The sequence below is a fragment of the Quercus suber genome, unplaced genomic scaffold (assembly GCF_002906115.3).
Source record: "Quercus suber isolate HL8 unplaced genomic scaffold, Cork oak 2.0 scaffold_841, whole genome shotgun sequence".
Lineage (NCBI taxonomy): Eukaryota > Viridiplantae > Streptophyta > Magnoliopsida > Fagales > Fagaceae > Quercus > Quercus suber.
Window position 1 is genome coordinate 89,463 of NW_027070271.1, and position 26,762 is coordinate 116,224.

The following is a 26,762-nucleotide window of genomic DNA, read 5'->3' on the forward strand; positions in this document are numbered from 1 at the left end:
TCGTTTAAAATGTTACTATTTTTTATATATATAGCGACAAAATTACTATATGGTACTTTTTTGTGATGAAAAAATTTTCGTCACTAAAATTCATCACTATAGTTACATTTTATTGTAGTGATATTTTACTGTAAAACAAACATGTAAAATTGGAAAATAATTTCCTAAAATATTTTATATCAAAACAAACGAAGCGTTAAACACTAAACGATGCAATCATTATTTTATATTTTGATTTCAATTATGTTTTTATTTAACTAAAATAAATTGAAATTTAAAGATAAACAGTTTTCGACAATCTTTTGATAAAAAATTAGTGAATCCAAAGTAGACATGGTTCATAAGTAAATTTTGTTTGGTTTAACTGTCAATATAACATTATTATCTGTTTTAATAAAAATGATAAGCCCTTGTCTGTTGACCATATGAAATTAAAAGTATTTTATGAGTATTGAAATGCTGATAGAGTACCAATATTAGAAATACAATTGAAAGTTAAAAATAAAATCTAGGCAAAATATATATATATATATATATTAGGATAAATAAAATTATCAGGACAAAAAAAAAATCCCAAGAAAGGAGGAAAAAACATGATAGAAATAAAAATTTTTTTTTTTTTTTTTTTTTTTTTTTTTTTTTTTTTTTTTTTTTTTTGCAACTTAAATATTCATTATTTGTGATAATTTTGGATTTTTTTCTTAAAGGTGTACGCTTGGCTTGAGCATAGTAAGTAAAATTTGTTTAAATGCTTAAAAACATCTATACTTGTGATGTTGATTATTGGTTTTGTGGTAGGTTGTTGTATTGGAGCAAGCATGTGACTTGTATGGTGTTATAAGGTAGTTTAAATCTATATTGGGAGTGTCTTAATTTTTGGAATTGTAAATGAATATTGTTGATTTATATGTAATGGATATTATGTAATTGTTTTTAATACTTGTGAGCATTATATATTGTGATGTCGATTATTGTTTTTGTGGTGGGTTGTTATGTTGGAGCAAGCAGGTGGCTTTGCATGGAGTTATAAGGTGGTTTAAATTCATATTATTGGGAGTGTTTTTATTAGCTTTTTTTTTTAAATGTGAGTTTTATAATGCTTTTTTTTTAATAGAAGTGTTCACTGCCCATAAATATAATCTCCATTACATACACACTAAGTTATTATAAGGATTATCTTAAAAACATAATTATAAGAATGAATTTCTTTTAAGTGATCCCAAGGTATTTTGATTAAGAGACTTAAACAAACCTTATTGATCACAAGTCTTGAAAACATGTCCACCAACTCTTTGGAGTTTCTCATAATGCTAAATTGACTTTATATAGAAGTTTTAGAAAAAGAGTATGACACATGACAATTTGCATCTTTTATTTTATTCTACTTTTTCTAATATGCTATATGATACATTGTACCGTGCCTATTGTTAGGTTTAAAGAGTGAATCTTTCAACTTTGTCAAGTAAAAAACAAACATGTATGTCTTAAGAATTAAGGAATTGGTATTGTCCATACGTCACATCTACTAAGTTCAAGCTAAGAATTCTAAGTAGTGTGCATTAGGTAGGTGTAGTGGACATACCGTTTGTGTAATAATGCCAAAACTTCTATAAATATATATATATATATATAATAAAGAATTTATGATTAATAGATGTAAAGTTATATGATTATAGGAGTAATGTATAATAGAAGTGTAGTACACCCATATTTAGGTCTTAAAAATCCCATCAAGCCAGTTATCTAAATTTGGGGGTGGTTTTGAGGTGTGGGTATGTGATAGTTGGTATTTGGGCATTTGGTTTATTGGAGGAAGGAGGAGCTGATTTTTGTTTGTTTTATGATGATTTTTCTGTTTTGAGTTGAGTTGCTGGAATGATTTTTGTCATATATAAGAAGTTGATGAAATGTTAACTATTACTTACCATAGTGGTTTGAGAATTTGCTTGTGCATGCCAAGTGCTTGGTACATTGCCTCTATGAGTTTCGGGGTTGGATTGCTTGAATTTTTTTCATAATAATTGTTACATGAGGTTATGAGTTATAATCTTAGTTGTTAATTTGAGCTAACATATGTAGCTTTAAGGTTAATAAAGTCTCAAAGCTTTTGGCATAGTGTTAAAATTTTAGTAATTTTCTTTTGAGTCAGATGCACTGTGTGATTTTTAAGAAATCATAGAAAACTTAGACTTGAGCTTAATTTTTTATGGTACATACTGCACATATAAGAGCTTCTTCCTATTTAATTTCAATTTAATCGGATAAATTTTCATGTACCAAACAATTTTTACAAAAGGGCTGACCAGTCGTGTAGTAAATTTGAAAGTATGACGAGTATGTTGGGATTTTGTGGAATTTACTTGTAACCTTTGTTGAGTGGGTTGGCTTCTAAACTCTTGCATTTTCTTTGACATGTGTTTTACTTAGTTAATTTTAATAATGGTTTGGTTTAATCACTTGGTACCCAAAAGAAAACTCATGAGATATGCTACCTATGTTTCCTAATTTTCTATCTACTCACTGTAAGCAACAAAAAAGAAGGTTTGATGGGTCCCAAAGAGCTTCAAAAATTTGTGGTTACTATAGATTGAGGACGCATTCTTATAAGCTTGTAAGTGATTTTTTTGGTTATATGCATACAATTAGTCCATTTGCAAGCCCATACCGATAAGTTTAGCTAAGTCACTTCTACAATTTCCAATAAAAGATGTGTCAACACAATCAAGAGTCAAAATGTGTTAAGAACCTAGTTTTGCCTAAAACATGTACTTGTGGATGTTATTTAAGGTTGTAACTTGTATTAGCACTTGTGTATAAGGTATTGGCCTTGCCTTGGCAGCCTTAATAATTGGAGCATGTGACTACAGAATTAAATTAAGCACATTTGTATTACTAGTTAGTTATAAGTTGGTAGTAGTTGCCGCCTAGCTCGCAAATTAGGTAGGTAGTTAGTTATAGTTATTAGCCAAGTTTGTTAGCTAATATTGACATTTTTGGTGTAATACACAACTAAGCCTTCCTATATAACACTAATTGCTGCTTATAATCATTCATTCAAAATCTATTAAGAAAAGTTAGTCTCTTTGTTCTCTCTAATCTCTCTTCTTTTTCTAGGAGGCTTGGCTTCCTCAAACTAGCCACCCAAATAACACATCCCCACTTAGTTAGGCTCTTGAGCATAGTAAGTGAATGGATATTGTTGATTTATACGTAAGACATATTATTTTAATTGTTTTCAATACTCGTAAGCATTATATTTTGGGATGTTGATAATTGGTTTTGTGGTGGCTTGTGTTGGAGCAATTGGGTGGCTTGCATGGTGTTATAAGGTGGTTTAAATTCATATTGGGAGTGTTCTTATTTTTTGGAATTGTGAATGGATATTGTTGAGTTACTTTTGTTTGAAATACTTGTATGCGTTTTATATTGTGATGTTGATGTTTGGTTTTGTGGTGGGTTGTTGAATTGGAGCAAGCAAGTGGCTTGTATGGTGTTATAATGTGGTATAAATTGATATTCAAGGTGTTTGATTGTGCAACTTATATTTGTTTAATTATTAATATAGACTTGTGCATTTATAAAGGGGATAAGACTTTATCTAAGTAGCTTATAGACTTAGATGTTAGAATACATTATGCATCAGTTGTCCTTATTTTGCTGAAGTAACATTCACCTTGCATGGTGTGATTACTTTTAAAGCATTATATGGTGTGACTACTTTTAATGTATTATTTGAAACTAATTGTAATACATTACACTTGAAAATGTATATTTGCTTTCTACAACTTATACATTAGGAGTTGTAATTTTAATTCATTGGTGTGGCTACCCTTAATGCATTGTTAGAAATGTTTCTTATAACATAGTTAATGTTTTTACTTTACGCTTTTAATGTAGTATTATTTTTATATTTGTTTAGATTTCTTATTGGTGGCTTCTAGGAGATTTACTTTTGGCATTACTTGAAGACATATGAGGTCATCTTTTATTGGTTCTAATTATATTATGCTACACTTTTTGTATTGTTATAAAACATCTTATGTTATTGTATGTGTTGCAAACAATTATTGAATGGAAGAAGTTTGAATTGAATAATTGTTTTATTTTTTACTTGTGGCATGTATTAATCATTTTTTTATTTTTTTTTATTTTTATAAATGTGTTGTTGAAATAAATGTGTTATTCAAATGCGAGGTATTAATAATGTAATGACAGGCTACAGGTTAATATTGAAGCCATGAAAAAAATAAAAAGAGAAAATAAGTTTTAGCGACGAATTTTTCCGTCACAAATATAGTAACAAAAAATTGTTTTAGTGACGAAATATTTCGTCGCTAAATGTAGCAGAATTTTGTAAGAAATGGTTTTAGTGACGAAAATTTTCATCGCTATATGTGCCTGAATTTTCTTAAAAATAGTTTTAGTGACGAATTTTTTCATCACTATATGTACCTGAAAATTGTTTTAGTGATGAAATTGTTTGTCACTAAATATGATTTAATAAACTAAAGTGTTTTTGCCGACGGAATATTTTCGTCGCAAAATAGTGTTTTTAGCGAGGAAAACATTTAGCGACAAAACGTTTTCCTCGCTAAATTATTTTTTAATAAATAAATTGGACTATTAGTGATGAAATTTTTTGTCGCCAAGACTTTCAATAATGGGGTTTCAGCGACGAAATGAGTTTCATCGCTAATTAGTAGATTTTGTCGCTAAAGGTCCTTAGTGAAGAAAAATTGGACTTTTAGTGACGAATAATTTCATCACTGAAAATACATTTTGTTGTAGTGATATTTGGTCAAAAGTAAAATATTTTTAGTCAACCAAATCAACATAAGAAAATTTATGTAAAATATTTTACACTTAAAATTTTGGATAAACATTTTACATTTGCTCACTCCTTCATACCCCCTCGATACTTATCACTCTTTTTTACTCCCATAGTTACTTTATGCTCAAACTCTCCCAAATCACCTCTCTCCAAAAAAACCCCAACCACCTCCGGTCCCCTCTCCCAATAATCCTAGGCTCCAAGGTTTGAGGCACCACTGGCCAACTTCAGCTTCTGTCGACGCCGCCCATTGCCGGCAATAACTCTCCCTCTCACTCTAAAGTTCTCTCTTCCCACAAACTAGAGCCACCAAGGAGCTCATCACTCTCAGGTTTGTCGAGGCTCTTGCTATTCTCTCTTACCCATCTCGAACAAACAAAGAAAATCACAAAGTGGCTTCTTGAGAGGTGTGATGTTGGTGGTGGTCAAGGTAGCTTTTTGGCATGATCTGGTAGCGGCGGTCAAAGGAGGTGTTGCGATGGAGATCTGGGTCTTTATGGGTTGGTTTTGAATTGGGTTTTGTTTTGTGGGGGTTTTCCCCCCCATAAAATAGAGATCTGATGATAGTATTTGGGTTTGTTTTGTTGGTCTTGAGTGTTTGGGTTGTTGATGATGATGGCTGATTGGATGGGATAATAGTGGGTAGGTGGATGATGGTGGCCGACTGGATGGGATTATGGTGGGTAGGTAGATTATAGATGATGGTGAGTGTGGTGGCTGGATTTGTTACGGTTGGTGGCTGCTAGCTTTGCAATGGTTGGTGGTGGCTGGGTATGGAATGGTTGGTGGATGACAATAATTGTGTTGGCTAGGTTTGGGGTGGCTACCTTTGCAATGGTTAGTGGTGGCTATGTATGTAGTGGTTGGGTTTGTGGTGGTTAGTGGTGGTTGGTTTATGTTTGCATTTTCAAATGTTTAGGTTACATCAAACTCTTGCCAAACACTTGAAAATGAAAATATTTTACATGGAAAATATTTTATATTTGAAAATATTTTACTTCGAAACAAACTGAGTGTAACTTACTATTTTGTTCTTTCGCCTTTTCAATTTACGAATCATTCACATTACATAGTACCAGCGCAATGCATAGAGTAAACCATAATCATACCGAATGATGCAGAAAAAGAACTTTCATTGTTGATATGAAAATTAAGCCATGCATAAAATAGAGTAACACAAGATAATGCGGTTTAACTTGAAAACTTACGTCTATGGAGAAAAGTGGAGTACACTTCCATGAATAATAATGAACCCAATATAACCTAGCTATAAAAGGTTTATCTCTGAATTAATAACCACAGTTAATAAACTTGTAATATAGGTAGTATTCTTAGCTTGCACACCAAGCATGATTATGTTGGACCTAGACTATAAAGCGAATATATATTCTCTAAGATTATACAATATTAATTTTCGTTCCTTGCACCTCTAATGAAATCTTACTTGAATTGGGAATGAAATTGCACCATCACTGACTATAATTGTGTGCCCACCAGAAGGCAAGAGACTATAACCATTGTAGTCTACAATGGCCAAGCTCTGGCAAACACTGAATGTAAACTGAATCTTTTTACCCGTCCCAGCTGCCACAAAAACCCTCTGGAAGCCAATCAACTGCTTAAAATGAGTTCCAACAATACCATCTGGGGGCTGGGAGTAAACCAAGACAACTTCATTTCCATCTCTATTACCCACATTTTTTAATTCAATTTCAAAACCAATTTTGTTTTGACATTTTAAATCATCTACTAAAACTGCGGGGCAGCTAGGCTTGAAGGTTTCATTTTTATACAATAGGTCACGGCAGTGTTGAAATCTGTTCAATTTTATCGGCTGTGAAGTTTGCAAGGCTGTTAGCGTATAATTGAATTTTGTGTAGCTGAGGCCATAACCAAAAGGGAAGACAGTGGAGCCATTGAAGAATTTATATGTTCGACCTGGGTAGCCATGGGTATCATCTGGCCTCAACTGCATGGATGTTAAAGGTAGCTTATTAACATATTCGGCTTCATACCAAGTAAGGGGTAATCTTCCTCCTGAAAACATAGTAGAATGTATGAATTAATATTTACGTGACATTTATAAAGATAGAGTAGAAAATCCTAGTAAAAATTATAATAATTAATCCCCAACAAAAGAAATTAACACGATATAGAGTTGATGCAAAATCATGAAAGATAAAAGATATGCATTGGTAATAAGGAATCAAATTAGATGTTACCTGGATTGTATTTTCCAAAAACGACATCTGCAATGGCTTCACCACCTTCCTCTCCCGGATATCCAACCCACAAGATGGCTTGGATTTTGGGGTTATTCTTAGCAAAGGAGATATCAACACCTCCGGCAGACATGATTACAAGAACTACCGGGCCTTTTGTAGCATCAGCAACCTGGTTGATAAGATCAGTTTGTTTTCCAGGAAGGAGGAGATCCACCCTATCTAAGCTCTCTGCCTCAATTGATAAATCTATCCCCGCAACAATTATAGTGGCATCAACGATTTTGGAAGATTCCACAGCTGGGAGTATCAAGCTCTCATCGTTGCATTTAACATCCGGACATCCTGCTTCATAGTACACTCTTCCATAACTAGAGAAGCCATCAATTGGAGAAGTGTATCGACATGGAGTACCTGCAATTTTTGAGTCAAATGCATAGTTACCAATCATAGCAAGGGTAGCATTAGCATGTGGTCCAACCACTGCTAGGGTTTTGAACTTTTCAGTTGTCAATGGCAAAGTTTCATTGTCATTCATCAAAAGAACAATTCCCTCCCTCGCTGCTTCTGTCGCTAACTTAATGTTTGTGTTAGAGCACAAACTATTTCTTCCGAGAGAATTGAATTTAGGGTTTCCATCAAATAACCCTAGCCTCATAAGCACAACATAGAGGTATTCTAGTGATTGGTCTACAACTGCCTCTCCAACCTTCCCTTGTTTCACAGCATTTTCAACATTGTTTGTGTAGAATACTCCACAATCCAAGTTCAAACCTAAACGAAGAAGAAATTAAATGCCGGTGAACAAAAAAGAAAACAAGGAAATTGAAAAGGAAAAAAAGAAAAAGAAAGAAATTAATAGGTAAGGCACATAATTAACTTGCCTGCTTGTAGTGTATATGCTACTGCAGTTTCATTGTCAACGTCAAGCCATTTGTGGTCATTAACCATTACTTCAATAGAATCACAATCTGCAACTATATACCTGGAAAATATTGTAATGTTGGTCTTATAAAAATGGCTTCCTAATTAAATTTTAGTATATTGAGATTAGAGTTTAGATAGTACCCATGAAGATTCAATTCTTCTCTAACGGTTTGCCTCAAGAGTTTGTGATCAGCACAAGCAGGTATGCCATTAACACGGTTATAAGAGCACATAACACTACTAACATCACCATTTTGAATACACATTTGGAAGGGCCGGTTAAATGTCTCTTCCATATCTTGTTCCGTCACCTTCAAAAAACAATTAATAAATACTTTGCTTTAATGTATATCAACTTTAGAATTAGGATTGCCAGTGTAGTTACCCAAGCATCAAAATTGTAGCGCTCAGTTCCAAACCAATTGTCAACATCATAGGCAGTAAAGTGCTTGCAAGTTGCAGAAACTTTAAGTGGTCTAGAGTTTAAATCCTTATAGTGCTCGGTTCCCTCAACATCCTGCAAGCCTCTCACGTAATTCACAGCATAGGTGCCAATTACGAATGGATCTTCACCAGGTGTCTCAATGATTCTTCCCCATCTTGGATCCCTTGCTACGTTAATGGTTGGACTCCAAAATGTTAATCCAGCATGTCCTAAATTGTGCATTGCTCGTGCTTCTGTAGAAACAGCCTGCAACCAATCTCATTATTAAGGACAAAGAGTGATCACTTTAAATTGTTAAGGATTATAAAATGATTATTTTAAACTTTTAAGTACAAAAATCCTTAACATGTTAAATTTAAGAAACTAACCGTATATTTTTACTTTTTTTTCCAACAAAATGCTCTCTAACAAACCCCCCTCTCCACAAAAAAAAAAAAAAAAAAAATATATATATATATATCATACCTGTCCAATTGTTTTCCACAATGACTCGTTGAATGAAAATGCTCTCTAACAAACCCCCCTCTCCACAAAAAAAAAAAAAAATATATATATATATATATATCATACCTGTCCAATTGTTTTCCACAATGACTCGTTGAATGAAGCTGTTGTGAGAATTGGCGTGGGAAAGCTGGTTGCATGTGGAATCGAATCATCAAAAATGGTACCTGGACCGACATTGGAGACACCATGGAGCCCCTCAGACCACCACTCATATTCTGGTAGCCCTAATCTTGGCACTCCATAAGCACTATTACCTAGTTGTTGCACCTTTTCATACAGCGTCATTTGACTCACCAAATCTTTTGCTCGGACTTTGTAGGAAAGTTTTTTATCACAGAAAGGGAATATCGAGATATTCAATCCAAGTTTGGCATATCTAGAGGGATCACATATGTAGGTGATGTTGCTACCACTAGAGGGCACAGTATCATGACCCATTTTAGGGCCTCTTTTTCTAGCATCAATGGAGATGATACAGAAGAGAAAAGTGAGAAAGATACAAAGGAGAAAACTAAGTGTTTTGGCCATGGCTTTTCTTAGAAAGAATTATGTTGCATGTAATCCCTCCCATGAAAGTTGTTATATATAGAGGAAGGAAGATCTTATATCCACAAAAATGTTACCAATATTATCTTAAAAAATTTACAAATTGGCATGATAATTAAACAATGTAATCAATATAATAACTGAATTTTCAAATCTTTTTGTTTTTGGTGATTGGATGCAAAGAGTAAGAATCATGTAGTAAAATTTGTAATAATCCCCTTTCATCATTGAAAAAAAAATGGTAGTAATATGTGTTTAAAAGAGTTATAACTCACAAAGACTCTAAAAGGAAAGTAAAATTATTGTTACACCGTTGACTTTAACCCCTTATCATACATGTCTCTATAGTTAGAAAACCCAAAAATTTATGTCAATTATAATGCCAACTCAGGAAAAAGAAAAAAAAAAGGTATAAGGCTATTACTATTTCCATAACAAGATTAAATTATATAAAGACGTGGTGTAAAACTCATGTTTTACCCTTCCAATCCTAACATGCCAAATCATCTTATTATATATTTAAGAATAAACACAATCACACTTGATCAATTCTAATACCTATATATAAATCTAACCAAATTGGGAATCTATCAAGATGTTATTAGGTATGATAGAATGTATTGAATTTTAAATAAAATGCTAATATTACAATCACTTATTAGATGGTGTAAAACATAGATTTTACACCCCATTCTTATAAAATTTAATCTCTTTCGTAATTAAGCATCTGTTTTATATCCAAAATTTGTCTTTTTGGTGGATATCTAATAGCCAAATTCCTTTTTTTCATAAAATAATATAAATCACATTCAACATCCTCCCATGAGGCGCACTTCGGTTGAAATTTCCAAACCCAGTTGTTCTAATAATAATAATAATAATAACAATATTAATGACAAATCCTCCATTATTTCTTCCTTATGTGTGTGTTTGTTTTTATTAAAAAAATGGGTAATTATCTTATATTGCTTAAGAAAGTACTTGCGTGCAATATAATTTATCTTACTCTTTCCTAAAAATCATAATAGCTTTTGAGTGGAGTTTTTGGTGTATCTTTGTATTAGAATTCTGTTCTCTCTTCCTTTTGTGTGTATGTTTTTCTCTCAAAACCAAAAATAACAAATTAGGGTGTATAGTGCATACTATGATAACCTGAATTCTTTCGTCCAAGCTAAAGACAATGATAGATGTCAAAACTCCTCTATCCCTCGTCATTATCATTTAAATTAATACCTATTATTGTCATAATGAAGAAAAATTTTCTCTATAAACATTTATGGTAGTCTAAGAGGGAAAAAAAAAAAAAAAAAAAAATTGACACTGAAACCAAATTCGGTTATAGCACTTTCTTTGAAATTCGAGTTTCTCCAAAAAAAAAAAAAAATTCTGTCACGATTTGATCCATATATATATATATATATATTTTTATATAAGTGATATATATATATATATATTGAGAGGAAGATATAAGTGATATTAATTGTCAAGTGTTAATATTATGAAAATTTACAGTGTTTCATTAACCATATTGTGAATTCCATACCCAAGCTCATTTTAATATGATTAACGGAATGAAAAATGAAATATTTCGATACAGTTACTCTTTGTCTCTAATATATATATATATATATATATATTAAAAATTAGATCTCATCTGATGATTTATTAAGAATGTAAATTCAAATCCATATCACAGCCAAATACGTTGGCCAATAATATATATATATATATATTGAGAATCTTGGCCAACTAATGTGGCCCTAATCAATCAACGTATCTAACACTCAAAAGAAAATTCATGTGGACGTGAAGGGAGAGAAGGAAATTGAAAGATCATACAGTGATACATTTACATACCAACCAACCATTTGACATAGATGATAGAACACAGGAGAAAAATGAAGATCATGTGCATGGATAGTGGGACAAATTAAGAAGAAAAAGAAAAAGAGGAAAAGAACAGAAATAGAAGACTTAGATTTTTGTCCTGCTACTCCAAACACTCGGAATTGACTGGCGGAATTAGCTGAATGGCTTGAATTTTATCTGACGTGTTGTAGGGGAATTAATTGTATCAGTCTGATGACTTATATGAAAATTATCGTATCCATGAATCATGAGGGTCATTCTACGGTACTCACTTGTTTTTTGTGAGGGTACGGTACCCACCCATATCTGGACCATTGATTCTAAAGGTTTTAATCCTGGCCGTTTAACTGAGTTTTTGTTGCTTACCGATTACCGATAGAACAAGTTACAGTATAAAAGCTGAAAAAAGAAAGAGAAAAAAAAAGAAAACAGATGTTGCGTTCTCTCTCTCGTTCTTTCAATTCAGAGGCAATGTCAACGAAGATGATGCTCGAGACTGCTTCCATGAAGTTCAAGATTGGCAAGGTGTGAACTCTAACTTGTTTTTTTGTTTGAAATTTCAAACTTCGTTGTCTTCTTTCTTTATTTTTGCAGTTTTTTGTTTCTTGTATTTGAATGAATTTGGAACCCTAAACTCCCTAATATATGGTTTTGGTGTTTGGATATCATTGATTTTAGATCCTTTGGATCCATTACTGAAGCACAATATTTCAGCGTTAGTTTTTTAGCATAGATTTCTTGGAAATAATTTTTTTTGAACACATCAATTTTGTTCCCCCTTTCTTGTTTGTATCAGTAAATTTTGTGGCTTACCTTTCATGATCTTGTTCGTTTATATTGTGGTCCTTGGTTCCCATGAATACAATATATGTAATATATATATATATATACACAACACACACACACACACACACACACACACACACAACACACACTTTTCTCTGGTTCTAGTGCAAATTGTATTAGTCTGCAAGTTGACATTCACTCATTGGAAAATAATTGACATTCTCATAGGATCTTGGTTTGTTTGAATTGGGAACTAGTATCTTGTCTTAAAATAAGAGACATGGGGTTCAAATCCTGCCTAACAAAAAATAATTGGTGTCTTGCCCTGATGATAGAGAGCAATTATCATTGAGTGGATGCTATAAGTAAATTATATCCCATGTCTAAAAGGTAGTACCTTTCCTCAATTAATGCTGCGCTATTTTTTTTTTCTTTAAATTGCATGTGCAGATGATTGTATCTTCCTGGGCTGTTAAGATTTTTGGTAGCCCAAGAAGATTGATTTTCTTGGAGGGGGTCGATACTGTCTAAACTGTAATAAAAAAGGGGTATAGAAACAAGCACTAGTTTTCTTAATAAGGAAATACAGATAGTTCATCAAATTAGGTTGTCTAGTGAATGCAGTTATGTATGCATAGTTTAAAGTAATAGAGTTTATTATGAATTTGCTTGATAACCACTTGATAAAATTCTGAATTTGATTATGTATACCACCTCTATAGGATCTTCTCCTACTTAATTATTGGTTGATCTAACTCTCCTCTATATGTGGAACTGACCATNTATGAACAGGGTCTTTGATTAGGTCAGAGGCATGCTTTAGTGATTTTTCTTCAGAGGTGAGAAGAACATGAACTTTTTCATATCCTATAGGATCATCCCTGGTTCTTAGAGCAGAACTGAAGGAATAGTACCCTTGTGGCAGTCCATCAAGAACAATGTGTAGAAGCTCTTCATCTTCAATATGAACTCCTACTATCACCAATTTGTCTCTGCAATCTTTGATTTTGGCCAAGTACACATCAATATAATCATTGTTCTTCCTAATGCTATTTAACTATTTAGTTCTCTCTTCAAACCAAGAATGTTAGATCTAGACATAGAAGTATAGCACATTTCCGAAGTATCCCATACACCTTTAGCTATAGTTTGCCCAATAACAAGAGCAAGAGCTAAGTGATACAACGTAGCACTGATCATTGACATTAAAGCTCGATCTTTTTTATGCACCATTGAAGAAAATCTGGAGTTTCTTGTGTGGTAGGCAATCCCTTATCATGACTGAAAAAATTTTCTGGACATGGATAAGAACCATCAACAATATCAAGAAATGAGTAAGCACTTAAGAGTAAAGGTAATCTGAAACTTCCACTTAGAGTAAAGGTAATCTGAAATTGTCTTTCATTTTAATTATTGTTGTGAAATTATTTGGCTCGCTTGTTTCCCTCGGTATTGTGCTTAGGACTTGAAAGTTTGATTTAATAAAGAACGTAACTTTCACTTCATTTGTGTGTTTTGTGTTGATTTTGTTCCTCACTGGTTTCTTAAGTTCCTTTTGGAGTTATGATTTTTGTCCACTAAATGTAAAATGTTCACAACCCCTGCTGGCAAAGTAAATACTCTTTGTTTATAGTTGACAAGTTATTACTTGATGCCTTCTGCAAATATTTGTTGATTTTATGTGGTTCCCTTTTTATTGTAAGCTACAGGCTTCAGTGCTGTTATTTAATTTGGATACAAGTAGGGTAGACTGATAGGTATGCAAATGTATTGGCTAGCTTATAATTCTGATCACATTCTACTTATAATATTTTTTATTTTGATTACTTCTTGGTATTGAAGATGTTTGAAGATGTGGTATTTTTCCAGTCAAATGCAATGTGGCCTCCTTTTGGGTTTGCTAGGTGAAAACTAAGAGTTGTACTGTTGTTGGAAAATCATCACTAGGAGGCCTGATGCCTCTTCTGTTTATGTATTAAGTACATATAATGAGAGCTTATTATTACTTGATTGTTAAACGTGTGGCAACATAAATTGTGATGTAGGATTTAAAATTTTAAGTTACTTCTGGAAGATTGGCACCGAATTTATTGTTATGTTGAGAGGATTTGTTGTAAATTAGGTTCTTTTTTTTGACGTTGGCAATATGTGGCCCCAAATAATAATAATGCTACATTATACACTTAATAAGAGCAATTTTTTTCTCTGATAATAATATATGCCTGTTTATAGGCATGATATGCAAAGAAGATGGCAAATGTGTGGGAGACACTTGCAGAAGAAACCAACACATGTGAAAGATGGCAGCTGAAGTATTTGGCTGTAAAAAAAATTTCTTCTTCAGACATTCCTTTCTACTTTTTCCCTGTATTTGGCTGGAATTTTCAAATAGCTTATAAAGTTGAGTTGTTCATGAACTTCATATCCTTCTTTGGGCTAATATAGTTGTCCATATCCTCCATTGTTGATGTATTCATTATTCAATAGAGAAAAGTATTTGCGATTTATTCTTATTGCTTTTCTTTAACTTTTAAGTCATTTTAGATTCTCTGTACAACTCTTGAATCAAATTTTTCCCTCTTAGATGCTATGGTAATTGTCAAGAAGGCCATGTGCAGGACAGAAATGACTTCATTAAGACTAATCTAGTAATCCTTTTATAAAAACTAGCCATGTTCCCGCGCGATGCGCGGATAATGCATTAAGCTGTTATGTGAAAAACTTATATAGAATATCCAAAATATTTTAAAGTAATAACATGAAGTAATGTTGCAATAACATGAAGAGATTTTTGTTAAATTAATGATAAAAATACAAAATTAAGGGGATGGAGAATTTAAACTATAGAGAAAAAGTTACATAAATTAGAAATTAGTTATTATGTGGTGCAATATCTTCTAAAGGGGATGGAGAATTTAAACTATAGAGAAAAAGTTACATAAATTAGAAATTAGTTATTATGTGGTGTAATATCTTCTAAAAAAAAATATGGTGTAATAAGTTGATTGTTTGTTTAATCATTTATTTTTTTGCTGAAATTTTTAATCATAATTTTTGTTTCTACATTGGCTTGGAGTTAGCATAAAAAATTTGTAATTTCATGTAAATGTTTAGGTTTTTTTTTTTTGGTTGAGAAAAATGTAAATGTTTCGTTGGCTTATGGAAATATCATTTAAAATTTATGATGTCATGTTTATGTTATTGAAGTATGATAGTGGTAAGTTAAACACTCAGTGAAAATAGTAATATCCTATTAATAGGATTTTATTATAATCCAAATATGTAAAGAAGTTGAGGTGTAAAACTAAATGAAAAATTACTCTTACAAAGCACCACATGACAGAATCGCATGGTCTCTCACGTGATGTTTTTTTCTTTCTTATATATATATATATATATATTTAGTGCATACTTATAGATAATTAATGTGAGAAAAATTACTCTTACAAAGCACCACATGACAGAATCGCATGGTCTCTCACGTGATGTTTTTTTCTTTCTTATATATATATATATATATATTTAGTGCATACTTATAGATAATTAATGTGTATTAACTTCATTGACACATTCAATGAATTAAAAATTTTACATAAATGTAAACTTTGATGAGTTGGAAGCCAAAATGAGAGAAGCTCAACGAATGTGCCACTTGGCAGAACCTCATGCTCTCCCACATGAGGTATCTGCTTATATATATATATTGAAGACTCTTTAGAGTTGATATAAAAGTGCAAAAGAGTTTCATCTAGAAGAATTAAGTGGTAAATTTAATGAGTAAATAGTGAAACTCTAAGTTTAAAACTTATTATGACCCATTTACCCTTTAATTTCTTTATAGAAAAATAAATAATCTTAAGAATTTCTCAAACTCTAAGATGATAATGATGATATTTTGAAACTTACACAAAATCACTATCATGAATTTTATTAAAATTAATAAACAATGACAATTTGAGCCGCTCATTCCAAAGAGTTACTTGGAGAGATAGAGAGAGCGATACATATACCAGGACTCTATACAATTCAATATATATATATATATTTTGTAAAAATATGAAATTTAAAATTTCAAAATATTTTAAAATATCTTAAATGCAAAGAAGGCGAGAGACATACTAACACTCAGAGAGAGAGAGAGAGAGGGGGAAGCTCAACAGTGAGAAAATTCAAATAAAGAAAAATAGGCAAACTCCAAGGACTATGCCCACCCAAAGAGAATTAAAGAGCCAAAGGGCAATTGGCACACCCGAAAAACCCAAGGATGGGGGAATAAATGGCACAGGAAAGGTACAAGACATGCAAGGAAGGAAGTTTCCTGAAGAAGACACCTCCCACCTTTGCATTCAATTCTTTGCACCAACCTAACCAACTGCATTAATGAAGAAATGACCCTTGAATAGTGATGGGTCTAAATATAATAATAATTTTATGAAACAAAACTGAATAGACACTTTAATTGGGGTGGTTATACTCGTGTCGAACACAGTCATTTAACACTTCTGCACACGTAGATCTAATGAATATGTCTAAAAAATATAAAACTTGGTGTAGTAGCCTTGATTGATGACTATTTCATACTGGATCTGTAGTTTCAATTCAAGTGTTTACTAAAAATTTTAAAATTGTCAACAATCTTTGTATTGGATTTTTTGCATAACTTGCTAATTATATAGTAACTGCACAATGTGAGAAAGGAACTGTCAAGTGTGAGAAAAAGGTAAGGGAACCACCCAATGTGGACAAAAGAACTATCATATGTGATGTTGGAACCACATAATGTGAGAATGAAACTGTCAAATGTGAGAAAAAAAAGTAAGGGAACCACCAAATGTGAGAAAAGAACTGTCACATTTGATGTTGGAACTGCATAATGTGAGAATGAAACTGTCAAATGTGAGAAAAAAAAGTAAGGGATCCGTCAAATGTGAGAAAAAGAACTGTCACATGTGATGTTGGAACTGCACAATATGAGGATGGAACCATCAAGTGTGAGAAAAAAAGTAAGAGAACCATCCAATGTGAGAAAAAAACTGTCATATGTGATGTTAGAACTGCACAATGTGAGGATGGAACCGTCAGATGTGAGAAAAAAAAGTAAAGAACCATCAAATGTGAGAAAAGAACTGTCACATGTGATATTGGAACTGCACAATGTGAGAATGGAATCGTCAAATGTGAGAAAAAAGTAAAGGAACCACCAAATGTGAGAAAAGAACTATCACATGTGATATTGGAACTGCACAATGTGAGAATGGAACCGTCAAATGTGAGAAAAAAGTAACCTGGTGTAGCAGGTTACCTACTAGTGGGTACCGTACCCCCCCTTTTTTGAGGGTGGTACTGTAGAATACTCTCATTTAAGAGGATAGAAGAAACAATTCGCGAAAAGATAAAGATACGTATTAAATAAATGACTCCTCCTTTAATTGTCATTTTAATTCCTTTCTACCCCTCCCCTTCTCCTCCTTTTCTACCCGTTTAAATCCTTTTAATTATCACATTTTAATTCCCTTAAAGGCAAAGGTTTTGAAAAAGAGTATTCTATTATTTACTTATATTTATTTGAACTAAAATACGTTATAGCACTTGAATTCTAAAAGATATTCTTTGAACTAAATACATTATCTGGCAAAATTTTGATGGAAAATGAGAAAACGTGAAGAAATCAATCTTAATGAAAATCTTATATTTCTTTGTTGAACTAATTAGATCTAGCAACATCGAATTCAGCACCTTTCTAGTTAGGTTCATTTCATTCATTAACACTTTGGTCACTTTTAATTTTTTTCTTCTCTAATGAATTTTGNGGATTTTTTGCATAACTTGCTAATTATATAGTCACCCTATTTCCAATCTTAGACACCACAATAAACCCACAACTATGATTTAGTTGAAGATATTGCATAAGAACAATTAGAGAGCACATAAGGTTACCAAAATGCCTCCGAAACCTAAAAAATGGCCAAAATAACCCTAAAGCCTAAAAAATAACCAAAATACCCCGAAAACTAAAAAATGACCAAAATACCCCCAAAATCTAAAAAATGGCCAAAATAACCCTAAAACCTTAAAAATGCCAAAATAACCATGAAGCCTAAAAATGACCAAAATAACCCTGAAACCTAAAAATGACCAAAATCACACTGAAGTCTAAAAATTGACAAAAATAATCCCGAAACCTTAAAATGACCAAAATACCCCTAAACCTAAAAAGTGACCAACATACCCTGAAACCTAAAAATGACCAAAATACCCTCAAACCTCTAAAGTGATGAAAACACCCCTAAACTTTTGAAATGACCCAAATAAACCCAAAACCTCTAAAATGGCAACAAACAACATGAAACCTATAAAATTACCAAAAATACCCTGAAACCTCTAAAACGACCAAAATACCTCTAAACCTATGAAACGACAAAAATACCCCTAAAAATATCTAAAATGACTAACATACAACTAATCCTGTAAGATAAACAAAATACACCTAAAGCCTCTAAAATTACCAAAATAGGAGTTTGGGTATCTTAGTCATTTTTAAGTTTAGGGGTATTTTGGTCATTTTTTATGTTTAGGGAGTATTTGGTAATTTTTTAGTTTTACGGGGATTTTGGTAATTTTTTAGGTTTACGGTGTATTTTTATCGACTTACAAATTTAAGGGGCTTTTTTGTCATTTTATAGGTTTCGATGTATTTTGGTCATTTTAACGTTTAGGGGTTATTTTGGTTGTATTTAGGTTTCAGGGGTATTTTGGTAATTTTTAGGTTTCTGGATGTATTTCAGTTAATTTTTAGGTTTTGAAGGTATATCGATCATTTTTTAGGTTTAGGGGTATTTTGGTCATTTTTAGGTTTAAGGGCTATTTTGGTCATTTTTAGGCTTCATGGTTATTTTGGCAATTTTTAAGGTTTCGAGAGTATTTTGATCATTTTTATTTTTCAAGGTTATTTTGGCAATTTTTTAGGTTTCAGAGGTATTTTAGTAATTTTTTAGGTTTTGGAGGTATTTTGGACATTTTTGGGTCTAAGGGGTATTTTGGTCATTTTTTAGGTCTCGAGGGTATTTTGGTCTTTTTTGGGTTTCAACGGTATTTTGGTCTTTTTTTTTTTTTTTTTTTTTTTTTTTTGTGTGTGTGTGTTTTGGTAGGTATTTTTGGTCATTTTTTGGGTTCCAGGGGTATTTTGGTCATTTCATAGGTTTCGAGATTATTTTGGTAATTTATAGGTTTTAGGGTATTTTGGTTATTTTTTTGGTTTTAGGGGTATTTTGGTCATTTTTTACGTTTCGGGGTATTTAGATCATTTTTAGGTTTCGAAGGTATTTTTGGTCATTTTCTTGAGCTTTGGAGTATTTTAGGTCATTTTTGGATTTCCAAGGGTATTTTTGGTCATTTTTAGTTTCAGGAGTATTTTGCTCATTTTTAGGTTTCAAGAGTATTTTGGCTCATTTTCTGGGTTTTAGGAGTATTTTGGTCATTTTTGGTCATTCTAGTAGGGTATTTTGGTCATTTGTAGGTTTCGAGATTATTTTGGTAATTTTTAGGTTTCATGGAGTATTTTTGATTTGTAGGTTTCAAGGGTATTTGGTCATTTTCTAGGTTTCAAGGGTATTTTGATAATTTTTAGGTTTTGGGGTATTTTGGTCATTTATTTTTTGGGTTTTTGGGGTATTTTTGGTCATTTTATAGGGTTCGTGGTTATTTTGGTAATTTTGAGGTTTTTGGGTATTTTGGTCATTTTTTAAGATTTTAGAGTACTTTGGTCATTTACACTTAAAGGACATTTTGGTAATTTTGATAATTGGGTAATTGGGTGGGTTAGGGTTTATCCATTATAATTGGGTTGGTTGAGTTTGGGTTAAAAGCAATTAGTTAAATGAGTTTTAATAGGTAAATGATTTTATATACCTAACTCAATTATGCCCACCCAAACCCACTTATTTGACCGCGAAAAGATAAAGATACGTATTAAATAAATGACTCCTCCTTTAATTGTCATTTTAATTCCTTTCTACCCCTCCCCTTCTCCTCCTTTTCTACCCGTTTAAATCCTTTTAATTATCACATTTTAATTCCCTTAAAGGCAAAGGTTTTGAAAAAGAGTATTCTATTATTTACTTATATTTATTTGAACTAAAATACGTTATAGCACTTGAATTCTAAAAGATATTCTTTGAACTAAATACATTATCTGGCAAAATTTTGATGGAAAATGAGAAAACGTGAAGAAATCAATCTTAATGAAAATCTTATATTTCTTTGTTGAACTAATTAGATCTAGCAACATCGAATTCAGCACCTTTCTAGTTAGGTTCATTTCATTCATTAACACTTTGGTCACTTTTAATTTTTTTCTTCTCTAATGAATTTTGTTTTTTCTTTTCCCTCTTTTCCTTGCATCTACTATGTCCTTAGCTTTATATTTCTTCTAGATCTGGGCATTTATAAATGGACTATTTTAGGAAAGTTTAGATATCATTTTTATGAAAAAATATAAAAAATTGTCCAAAAAATTAGTTGTTTAATTCTTCTCTCATAAAAATATTCTAAAAATATTTCTTAAACCAAAACTAATACCGTCAGTTAACTTTTTTCTTATATCAATCTCAAGCTGCACTTTATTTTTCCATTATTTAATTAATGCTTGTACTTTGATATATTGATTTTCCCATTATATAGTTGAATCGTTTTTTTTCCCTTTAGTTATCTGTTTAGGAGTAATTATTTAGAGTTGGGTTAGCATTTAGTGTGCCGCAACCAGTGGCAAAGCTAGGGGATTAATTATAGAATATTCCTAAAATACCATAAATGCATACTCCTCTCTCTCACATAATTGTAAGTCTCATTAATCAAATTCATGGTGGGACCCACAATTTATGTGAGAGGGGGGAGTACGCATATACTCCCGGAATATTTAATAATTTTCCAAGCTAAGGAGCATGGAGAGGCCAGGTGCCGCTAGCTTTTTCATATGTCCATTAATGACTAGGAAAAAGTTACAATTTAAATGAAAACCTCCTTTGTGCCCCCCTCAAATTTTAGGATTTTACCTCCTCAAAATTTAACATTTCAAAAACCTGAAAATTTAAAACTTGGAGCTTAAAATTTTATTATTGGTCCTTAAATAGTCAAGAAAACCCCACAAAAATTAAAATAATTAAATTGGTATAACAAACCCACAAAAAAAATATTATCCACATTTGGCCCATTTATTAGTTGTGGCCCTCCCAATATCAAAATATAGAACCCTTTCTCTCCCTTGACAAATCCTATTTTGCCGATATGAAAAAAAGGACCAATTACAATTTACCCACCTACAATTTGGCCGAAATTTAAGTTGTTTACTCATGGTTTAAAATTTATTTTATTTTACCCACCTAAAGTTAGATCAGTTAGGTTTCTGTTACCCACCTAAAAAAATATAAAAGATTAAGAGAAAGCAAGATCAAAAAATTAGGGTTTTATAAAATTTAAGAACGAACATTGCAACTACCATAGAAACTTCTGTCAAGAATTATCTACCACTGTTGTTTAATTTTTATTTTTCCTACCTTTGTTCTTTTAAACTTTAGTATCTATTTTGAAAATTCTAGAACTCAAGTAGTCTAATTGTTGCTATCAAATAACTATTTCTTGCAATCTTAGGCACTAAAATCCAATGTCAACAAACTTAGGTATCATCCTATGAATACAGCAAAAACCTAAAGTTGATTAGCATTGTGTTTTTACCAAGTTCCGTGACTATACATAATGATTACAAATCCAACTGCACCTAAGACTTCCTTCAGTCAAAACTCATCACCCAAACCTAGCATTAACGAACCCCAAAAACCAACACACAAACCTAGCCTTCTTCTTATATGAGCTATAGAGTTGCAACAATTTGAGGTATGAATTTATTGATAGGTATTTTTTTTTTGGATTCTTTTTATTTGCCTTTGAATTATTGTTATATATTACTAAAAACTTGGATTTGTGTATAAAGGCAAGAGCTTGTTTAGACGCCCAAATTAAAATTACGGTTAGATTGCTTTTACTCTAACTTATTTAAGTGCGGAATAAGAGTAAAAGAAGCACAATTATCAAAACTACTCTAGTGCATAAACATGAACAATAAACAATAAAAGAAAAGTATAAGAGTAAGGGAAGAGAGATGCAAACACAAAATAACACAAAGACGTGTTATTGAAAAGGAAACCGAAGAACTCGGCGAAAAACCTCTCCGGGACCCTCCAAGTCAAAATCGATCCACTAGAGAATAAAGTTGGAGTACACGAATAACAAAAGACTCTCCAAACCTAGTCTACCCAATGTACTTAAGCCCTCCAAGCTCCTGCCACCAACGGACTTCTCAGAGTCATGTCTTCCCTAGCTTTTCGGATCCTGTAATATGCTTGATTGCATCCACCAAGCCCCACCGGCTTCTTTTGGCAAATCCCCAAAGCTTCCCAAACTCCAAAACACTCTCTACACTCTAAAAATGTGTAAGTTGTGTTTGGGTACGAATCTCTTCTCAAGGTATGGCAATGGGAGAGGGAAGGAGAAACTGCCACAATGATTTCTCACTAAGGATGAGTAGCTCTCTCTCTAAAAGATGGGTGTGTGTGTTATAGAAAACCTATCTAGGGTTTTTCTCTTTAAACGTCCTTTCATACTTTTGTAGGTAATGAGGGTATATATAGCATGAGTGAAGGATAAGAAAGTCACTCTTAAAATCCTCCAGGCAAAATGTTTCACGAGTATCTCACGGGAAGGCCTTACCCGCGAGACACTCGCAAAACTAATAGCCTGGCACAAATCTTTAGCTTCCAGTTATGTGCTTCTCACGTGACTCTTTTGCGGGTAGGCTTCTAGTGAGACACTAGCGAAATCCACTTGTTCATCCAACACATGCTCGATTCTTCACCAACTTAATACTAAACCTAATACAATAAAATCCCACAAAATACAGAAAACAAAATTAAAGCAATTACAACACTTTTTGTCATGAAATAAAGCGAACATAAAATATAATTGTAAACCATAACTTTACAATCACGTTCTTTTAGAGGATTATAGACTTCACGATGAATTAGGTATATAAATTCAAATGAACAGGATTCTATTGAAATTTTTAATATAGGATCCAACCACCATATCAAGATTATCGGCCAAAAAAATTATTTAGTCATAAATTAAAGATATCACTTATGCGGTTAACATTGTCAAACCAAGTGTTGAAGAAAATATTGGAAAGGTCTTCTATGGTGTTGGTAATGATTGTTTTTAATTTTCACAAAACCCTTTCTATTTGATCTTGTTTTCTTTTCTTTTCTTTTTTTTTTTTTTTTTTTTTTTTTAAATATATATAGAGGATAGAGACATAAAAAAGAGCAAAAATACATATTTAACCACATTATTAACAAAGGTGGGTTACAGAATCTTAGTTGAGTTAACATTAGGTGGGTAAAGTGCCAAATTTCAAACCACGAGTAAGCAACTTAAATTTCGGCCAAGCCACAGATGGGTAAGTTGTAATTAACCCTTAAAAAAAAAAAGCTGTGTACTTTTAGAAATTCCTAATTACCAATATTTATATTTATGGGAAAAAGACCAAATATATCTTATGTTAACTGGCTGCGTTGCGAGTTGCTACTTGTTGTCCAACCTCCATTCCTCTCTACTATACCACAGACCATTGTTAATTCTCTCTCTCTCTCTCTCTCTCTCTCTCTCTCTCTCTCTCTCTCTTCTTGTGTTAAAATTTCATAGTTTACAAGTTTTAAGTTACTGGAGTGAAAGACCTTTTTGCTAAAGTACTGAAGGATACCTTGGTATTTGTGTTTTATTAATGAGACATTTTGATTATTTTAATGCTTATCTAATATGTCCAATTGGTTGTTCTTTTGAGCACTCACAACAAAGATGCTAAAATAACTCAAAAGTTATTTTAGCAACTCAACCACACAAAAAAACCCTAAACCCTAAAAGTTTTTGCTATATTTTACCTTATGCTACAGTGAGCTGTTATTGATAACAGCTCATTGTAGCACGAAGGTAAACACAAAAACAATTTTTTATTCACTAACGACTCTTTTTTTTGTCCTCAGTCTCTTCTCTCTTCTCTTTCCTCTCTCATTTCTCTCTTCTGTCTTCGTTCACTCTTATGCCTTTGTTTGTGTGTGGTGGTTCGGCGAATGTGGTTAAGAGGCACGGTGGTAGTTCGACGATTGTGGTCAAGAGGCACGGTGGTAGTTTGGCGATTGTGGTCATGAGGCATAGTGGTGATATGAGTCAAATTTGGGGGTTTCGTGGGTCTCGGTGGTGGTTGTGGTCTAGCAATTCATGGGTTTGATTTGGTGGGTGAGTGGGTCTTAGTTGTTTGTATCGGTTCTAATGGGCCTTGGTTGTTTGTATCGGTGGTGCCTTAGCGACGGTGATGATGGGTCTTGGTGATGTTGTTGATGGGTCTTAGTGGTGTTTTTGAAGGGTTTGGTGGCACGGTGGTTGTTGATGGGTTGCTAGGTTGTTGATGGATTGTTGGGTTGTCAGTGGTTGTTGAGAAGTGGAAGAGGAAGGTGGGGCGACAGTTGAGGTATTTTTTTTTTTTTTTCAACTGCTGTGGTTTGTGGTTGTGGCTGGTGGGGCGATGGTGGAGGTGGCTGTTACTGTTGTGTTGGTTTTTATTGTGGTAATAGGTTGCTGTGGGTATTTGTGGGTTGTGGTGGTTGATGGAGGCAGTGGTTTGTAGTAGGTGATGGTGACAGTGGGTTGTGGTTGATGGTGGTTATGGGTTTTGTTGATACCGTATTTTGTATGCCCTCAATTTGTGTGTTGGACCCCGAAAAATCCAAAAATATTATTTTCTCCACATGGGGCCGCAAGAACATTCAGAATGACATGGCGTAACTCGTTCAGGCATCGGAGCCCCCGAAGTGCCTCTTTCAGCTAAAATGACCAAAGTATCCCTAGTCAACCCTAGGCTTGACAGAAGGTCAAACGAGGTCAAAACCCTCACAAAAAATATTTTCCATAGGTTTACAACAAACTCGAGCTTTTTAGAGATTTTTAACAACCTTGACCAAGTTTGTCCCGAAGTTGATCTCGGGTGGGCCTAAAAACCCTAATTTTGATCCGACTGTCAGAATAGGTTGAAACCAATGCCATTACGAAGATTATCAAATTATCATTCCAAAAACTATTCATGGGTCAGAATTGGAGTTAGAATAGTCAAGATGTCATGAAAACTGGGATAACGCACCTATCGATGCACCACTAACTTTCGTGAGCCATAACTTTTGATCCGACTGTTGGATTTTCAAATTCCATGCATTTTTAGAAATAGGAAGTCAAGATATTTCCAAGGGTGTCAAGATCAACCCGATTAGGGGCAGTTTAAAGGTGGCGATCCTTGAAGGGTTGGCGCCTCGAAATTGTGTCGGGGCTATAAAAAGCCTTAAGCACCCTTCAAACCAGAGTAGACCATATTTTTGTTTTGCTAAGTTTTGTTCTCTGCCTGGTTTTCGTACATTTTTTTCCCTCTTCCAAACACAACAAACACACAAAAAAACTCAAAAAACACATCAAAGTTTCTTGATTCTTCTTCTTCACCAAAAACACAAGGTACTGTTCTTATACCCAATCTTCTTTTCCTTGGTTCTACAGTTTGGATTTGGGGTTTAGGAGGTGGATGTCACTTTTTTTTCACTACCATTCACACCCCTAACCTCCTAAATCTTTTTCTAGCCTTTTATCCTTTCTTTTTGTTTGAATAACATGTTTATTGCTTTCTTTAGCATGTTTCTCGCTTCATTTGTGTTTCTAGCTTAAATCTCTTTGCTTTTATACCTTATGCCATATTTCATGCTGAGATCTACATCCTTACATGTCTATATGTTTAGATCTACATGCTTTAGGATTTATGCCATGTTTTCCTATGTTTTGTGCCTCTTTTGTTCTAGGTCGATATTAGGGTTACATGCTCACATGCTTGTATGATGTTTTTTGCTATGCCTTACTTGGATCTATGTGTTTTATGTGTTTATTTCCATACTATATGGTTAGATCCTTGTCTTCACATGCTTATAGGCTTGGAGCCGTGTTCTTCCATGTCTATGTGTTAGATTTCTACATGTTTACATGTATGTTTCTATGCCTATATGACTGGATCTATGTTTTCACATGCCTATGTACTTGGATCTTTGTTCTCTACATGCTTTATATTATCTCCCATGTGTTTGTGCGCTCCATGCCATGTTTGTGTGCCTAGACCTAGGCTATGTTTGTCATGCCATGTGCTATTGTAGCCCTTTTGTCGCTTTGTTCTTCTTTCTTGTGTTTTGGCCTATTTGTTCGGACCCAATCTAGACCCTATGGTTTTTATTACTTTCCATAAATCTTGGCCCACATCAAAGGGTTTGGATCATCATTATTTGCATGTCTATGCTTGCTTGCTTCTATGCTTTATGCTTGTGATAGCCTCTCTTGTTCTAGGCTTTGCCATGGTTAACACCCTTAGCGAGTTTGAGGTTTTATGGTTATGTCCAATGCCCATGAGGCCTTGTTTGGATGTAACCATTTGGGACACATCGCCATGATGCCGGTTGCTTCATGCATACCTTTCCCATTTTTCACCCTGTGCGATGATACG

At 33.1% G+C, this 26,762-nt stretch overlaps 1 protein-coding gene and 1 long non-coding RNA gene across 2 annotated transcripts in view; one reads left to right on the forward strand and one right to left on the reverse strand.

Annotated features, from left to right (window-relative positions):
• Positions 1-9,370, reverse strand: part of LOC112023672 (probable beta-D-xylosidase 5) — a 20,209-nt gene extending 10,839 nt beyond the window's left edge. Inside the window, exons 1-6 of the mRNA XM_065767732.1 lie at positions 8,996-9,370; positions 8,366-8,671; positions 8,122-8,291; positions 7,938-8,038; positions 7,054-7,827; positions 6,276-6,868 (exon numbers count right to left, since the gene is read on the reverse strand). Coding sequence (XP_065623804.1) covers positions 6,276-6,868; positions 7,054-7,827; positions 7,938-8,038; positions 8,122-8,291; positions 8,366-8,671; positions 8,996-9,370 — 2,319 coding nt within the window. The remainder of the gene's footprint in view (positions 1-6,275; positions 6,869-7,053; positions 7,828-7,937; positions 8,039-8,121; positions 8,292-8,365; positions 8,672-8,995) is intronic.
• A 2,224-nt stretch (positions 9,371-11,594) lies between these two features.
• On the forward strand, positions 11,595-14,640 carry LOC112020024 (uncharacterized). Its single transcript, XR_002883742.2, has 2 exons — positions 11,595-11,872; positions 14,366-14,640. It is a non-coding gene; the product is annotated as an uncharacterized LOC112020024 (long non-coding RNA).
• Positions 14,641-26,762: the final 12,122 nt, after the last annotated feature.